This window comes from Neovison vison, chromosome 12 (genome assembly GCF_020171115.1).
Source record: "Neovison vison isolate M4711 chromosome 12, ASM_NN_V1, whole genome shotgun sequence".
Lineage (NCBI taxonomy): Eukaryota > Metazoa > Chordata > Mammalia > Carnivora > Mustelidae > Neogale > Neogale vison.
In genome coordinates this window covers 98096590-98102662 of record NC_058102.1, presented here as the reverse complement: position 1 = coordinate 98102662, position 6073 = coordinate 98096590, and the positions used below count along the sequence as shown (strand labels likewise).

Here is a 6073-nt window from a genome sequence, read left to right as displayed (position 1 = left end):
GAGGAAACTCCTTGTTCTAGCCCTTTTAGCTCTGTGATATTGAATATTTTCAAACTTGCCTTAACTGGAGATTTCACTGGTAAAAGAGAGGAAATTAATGGATCCTTGTTATTATCAGTTCAAGTACATTCTCATCTGTAGATGGAAACATGTAGTATTTCAGCCAAATTCTGGCTCCACACTTAGACCTTTGTTAATCCTCTCTTCAAATTTGTTTCTTGTGTTTTCTCCTAGAGGTCGGACAGGAGAACAACAAATAAGCAACTGGAGAATGAGAAACCACACAGAACTAACAGAGTTCATCCTCCTGGGATTGTCAGATGACCCACAGCTTCAGGGAGTGATCTTCGTCTTTCTGTTCATCACCTACATGCTCAGCATCACTGGGAACCTGACCATTATCACCCTTACCCTGCTGGATGCTCACCTCCAGACACCCATGTATTTCTTCCTCAGAAACTTCTCATTATTAGAGGTTTCATTCACCACTGTCAGCATACCCAAGTTCCTGGGCACCCTGATTACAGGAGATAAAACCATTTCCTTTAATGATTGCATTGCTCAGTTATTTTTTTTCATTCTGTTGGGAGTCACTGAATTTTACCTCCTGGCTGCCATGTCCTATGACCGTTATATTGCCATCTGCAAACCTCTGCATTACATGACCATCATGAATCCCAGAGTCTGCATACTCCTTGTCTTCTCTTCATGGCTGATTTCATTCTTAATCATATTCCCTGCACTCATGTTGCTCTTAAACCTTAATTACTGTAGATCTAATATTATTGACCATTTTACCTGTGATTATTTTCCCCTGCTGCAACTTTCTTGTTCAGACACAAAATTCCTAGAGATAATGGGGTTTTCCTGTGCTGTGTTTACTTTAATGTTCACTTTGGCATTGATATTTCTATCTTACATATATATCATCAGAACAATTTTAAAAATTCCTTCTAATAGTCAGAGGACAAAGGCCTTTTCCACCTGCTCATCTCACATGATTGTTATCTCCATCTCCTATGGCAGCTGCATTTTTATGTATATTAAACCCTCAGCAAAAGACAGAGTGTCTCTGAGCAAGGGTGTTGCTGTGCTAAACACCTCAGTAGCCCCCATGTTAAACCCTTTTATTTACAGTCTAAGGAATGAGCAAGTCAAGCGAGCCTTCATGGACAGGGCAAGGAAGATTGCATTTTTCTCAAGCAAATGAAATACTATGGTACATGAATTAGACACACCCATTGCAGGCAGTTTAAAATACACAAAAATGTTGTACTCGTTTTGGCAGCACATATAATAAAATATGCAAAAATGAAGTCTGAGCAACTTCTCCAATTTACAATGGCGTTCCTGTCATCCTATTCATTACTTCTTTCTAACAGTTTAAAGCACATTTAATATATTTCCCATTCAATTGATATAACTTCATATGCCTGTCTGGTTTTCATTCTTCTGAACCCACCATTAGCTGAAACTTCTTGAAAAATAATTATTTTAATTTGGAGAGGTGTACTTTGAGATTTATTTGGGAAAACAACTATCACCCAGAATGGAAGGGATGTTGTATAATTACTGATATGATATTTTCTTTATTCTATAGAGACAATATAATCTTTCATTTTCATTGATCTTTGTCAGAAATCCCTTCACCATCTTGCAGTTCCTCTAGGAAAAATTTTTCAAATGCCATATGATTTTTTGAAAATTGTGAATGTTTTTATTTAAAAACCAAAAAATGTCGCTTACCTAATAGAGTATGTCCATATAATCTACCTATTGCTAAAATTAAAAAAAATAAATTTTTAAGAACAAAAATAGACCTCCATATTTCCAAATATCGTAATGACTCAGTAGATATAGATAGTTATACAGGGTAGATACATGCATATATATATATATCCACAGATATACAAATACTGTAGAAATTAGTGAAGAAATAGCTGTTTTAGATGTGTAGGATAAGTTCACTTTCTCTATTTCCATGGAATGTAAGCTCTGCTTTCTGACTACAATGGAATATATATGTATAGCTCCTTTCTTAGTTTTGGACTAGTTTGAAACTGGGCATATATCTAAATTTTTAATGCCAAAACAGTAAAATCATTTCAGTTTTGTAGAAAATAAAAACTTCATAACAGAGCAAAACTTAGAATTTCAGCAGTTAAAATACTCGTCCACTCATTCAGCTTAAAGTATTAGGTGTATTTTGGATGATGTGTGTGTATGCACGTGTGTGTGTGTGTGTGTGTGTGAGAAAGTAAAAGAAGATTATGGATAGAATAAAGTATTCCAAATAATATAAACGATTATTTATACTATAATCCTAATTAGTGCTGCACCATTCCTAATGATCTCTCTGCAATATATTCAACTGAGAAATACAGCACAGTACTTGCTGAGCCCGGATCTTTCCGTAGTTTCACTATTGAGGTCATTGGGGTCTAAGTGCCCCTTTGGATCACTGCCTGTGTATCTTTGGCTAAGTGCCTAGTAGTGCAATTGCTGGGTCATAACGTAGCTCTATTTTTAACTTTTTGAGGAACCTGCATACTGTTTTCCAGAGCGACTACACCACCTTGCATTCCCACTAAGAGAGTAAGAGGTTTCCCCTTTCTCTGCCACCTTGCCAACTACTGCTATTTCCTGAGTGGTTAATTTTAGCTGTTCTGACCAGTGTAAGTGGTATCACATTGTGGTTTTCATTTATATTTCCCTGATGCCAAGGGCTGTTGAGCATTTTTGCATGTGTCTTTTGTGCATTTGTATGTCTTCTTTGGAGAAGTGTCTGTTCATGTTTTCTGCCCATTTCTTAATTGGATTATTTGTTCTTTGGGTGTTGAGTTTGATAAGTTCTTTATAGATTTTGGATACTAGCCCTTTATCTGATATGTCATTTACAAATATCTTCTTCAATTATGTTGCTTATATTTTGGTTTTGTTGAATGTTTCCTTCGTTGTGCAAAAGCTTTTTATCTTGATGAAGTCCCAATAGTTCATTTTTGCCTTTGTTTCCCTTGCCTTTGAAGACATGTCTAGCAAGAAGTTGCTGTGGACCGTTTTAATCAGGAACGGATGCTGGATTTTGTCAAATGCTTTTTCTGCATCAATTGAGAGGACCATGTGGTTCTTCTCTCTTCTCATATTAATTTGTTGTATCACATTGATTGATTTGCGAATGTTGAACCATCCTTGTAGCCCAGGGATGAATCCCACCTGATCATGGAAAAAAAAAAAAAAAAAAAAAGTTGCTGTGGACGAGGTCACAGAGGTTGCTGCCTGTGTTCTCCCCTGGGATTTTGATGGATTCCTGGCTCACATTGAGGTCTTTCATCCATTTTCAGTCTATTTTTATGTGTGAAATGTAAGGAAATGGTCGAGTTTCATTCTTCTGCATATGTCTGTCCAATTTCTTCAACACCATTTGTTGAAAAGATTGTGTTTTTGCCACTGCATATTTTTTCCTGCTTTGTCAAAGATTAGTTGACCATAGAGTTGAGGATTCATTTCTGGGTTCTCTAATCTGTTCCTTGATCTATGTGTCTGTTTTTGTGGCAGTACTATACCATGTTGATGAGTGCAGATTTGTAATAAAACTTGAAGTCTGGAATTGTGATGTCACCTGCTTTGATTCTCTTTTTCAACATTCCTTTGGCTAGTCAAATTTTAGGATTTTTTGTTCCAGCTCTGTGAAAAAAGTTGATGTTATTCTGACATGGATTGTGCTGAATGTATAGATTGCTTTAGGTAGCATAGACATTTTAACAGTAGTTATTCTTCCATTACATGAACAGAGAGGTTTTCCATTCCTTGTGTCTTCCCCTTTCTTTCATGAGTGTTCTATAATTCTGTGGGTATAGACACTTTGCCTCTTTGGTTAGGTTTATTCCTAGATATCTTATTATTTTTGGTGCAATTGTAAATAGGATCAATTCCTTAATTTCTCTTTCTTGTCTCATTGTTAGTGTATAGAAATACAACTGATTTATGTGCATTGATTTTCTATCCTGCCACTTTGCTGAATTCCTGTTTGAGTTCTAGTAATTTGAGGGTAGAGTCTTTTGGGTTTTCCACGTAAAGTATCACGTCATCTGTGAAGAGAGACAGTTTGACTTACTCCTTTTCAATATGAATGCCTTTTATTTCATTTCATTGTCTGATTGCTGAGACTAGTACTTCTAGGAGTATGTTTTACAACAGTGGTAAGAGTGGACATCCCTGACATGTTCCTGACCCTAGGGGAAATCTCTCAGTTTTTCCCCATTGAAAATGATTTTTTGCCTGGGCTTTTCGTATATGGCTTTTATGATATTGAAGTATATTCTCTCTATCCCTACACTGTGAAAAGTTTTAATTAAGAAATAATGCTGTACTTTGTCAACTGATTTTTCTGCATCTATTGAGAAGATCATATGGCTCTTGTCCTTTCTTTTATTAATGTAGTGTACCACATTGATTGATAGGTGGATGTTGAACCACTCTTGCAGCCCAACAATAAATCCCACTTGATTGTGGTGATTTATCCTTTTAATGTATACTTTTGGATCCTTTTGGCAGATCCTTTTGGTTAGATCTTAATGTACTGTTGGATCTTGGTGAAAATTATTGCATCCATATTCATCAGGGATATTGGTCTGTAATTCTCCTTTTTGGTCTTTGTCTGCTTTTAGGAGCAAGGTAATGCTGGCCCCATAGAAAAAGTTTGGAAGCTCTCCTTCCATTTTGATTTTTTGAAACAGTTTCAGTAGAATAGGTATTATTTCTTCTTTAAACATTTTAGTAGAATCATCCTGGAAAGCCATCTGGTCCTGGGCTCTTGTTTGACTGCTTCAATTTCCTTGCTAATTATGGGTCTGTTCAGGTTTCCTATTTCTTCCTGTTCACTTTTGATAGTGTATACATTTCTAGGAATGCATTCATTTCTTCCAGATTGCCTAATTTGTTGACATATAGTTGCTCATAATATGTTCTTATAATTGTTTGTATTTCTGCAGTGCTGGTTGTGCTCTCTCCTCTTTCATTCATGATTTTATTTACTTAGGTTCTTTGTGTTTTTTTAAGAATGGTCTGGGGTTTATCTATCTTATTAATTCTTTCAAAGAAACAGCTTCTAGTTTCATTGTTCTGTTCTACCATTCTTTTGGTTTCTATTCATTAACTTCTGCTCTAAACTTTATTAATTTTCTTCCCCTCCGGGCTTTGAGCTTTATTGCTATTCTTTCCCCTAGCTCCTTTAGATGTAAGGTTAGGTTGTGTATTTAAGTCCTTTCTTGTTTCTTGAGAAAGGCTTGTACTGCTATATACTTCCCTCTGGGGACCACCTTTACTGCATCTCAAAGGTTTTGAACAGTTGTGTTTTCACTTTCATTACTTTCCACATTTAAAAAAAAAAATTCTTCTTTAATTTCTTTTAGTAGGATCCTTTAGTAGGATACTCTTTAGTCTCCATGTATGTGAGTTCTTTCCAAATTTTCTCTTGTGATTGAGTTCACGTTTCAAAGTATTGTGCTCTGAAAATATATAGGGAATGATCCCAATCACTTGGTACCACCTGAGACCTGATTTGTGAGCCAGTATATGATCTGTTCTGAGAATGTTCCATGTGCACTCAAGAAGAGTGTGTATTCTGATGTTTTAGGATGGAATGCTTTGAATATATTTGTGAAGTCCATCTGGCCCCATATGTCATTCAAAACCTTTGTTACCTACTAGATGATCTATCCATTGCAATCAGTGGGGTGTTAAAGTTTCCTATGATTGTTTTATAATTATCAATGTGTTTATACTCATCAATGTTGTTGCATATCCTTACAAAAGAAAAAAGAGAAAGAGGGAAATTAACAATGATAAAATGGTCAGAGCTTGTCCTGCTGAGCCTTACTGATGATCCTGATCTTCTGGTTGAGGTTTTACCTTTCTTATTTATCACATACATATTATGTGTCACTGGCAACCTGGCTATCATTACTTGGTAGACTTCCATCTACAGCCCCCTATGTGTTTCTTAGCTGAAACTACTTTATCTTAGAAATCTCTTTTACCACTGTATGTATTTGTAGATTTCTAGGGACAATCA

At 35.9% G+C, this 6073-nt stretch overlaps 1 protein-coding gene across 1 annotated transcript; it reads left to right on the top strand.

Moving 5' to 3' along the window:
• The first annotated feature begins 271 nt into the window (after positions 1 to 271).
• On the top strand, positions 272 to 1210 carry LOC122891201 (olfactory receptor 6C1). Its single transcript, XM_044226695.1, has one exon. It carries the CDS (start codon positions 272 to 274, stop codon positions 1208 to 1210), a length of 939 nt encoding a protein of 312 aa, XP_044082630.1.
• Positions 1211 to 6073: the final 4863 nt, after the last annotated feature.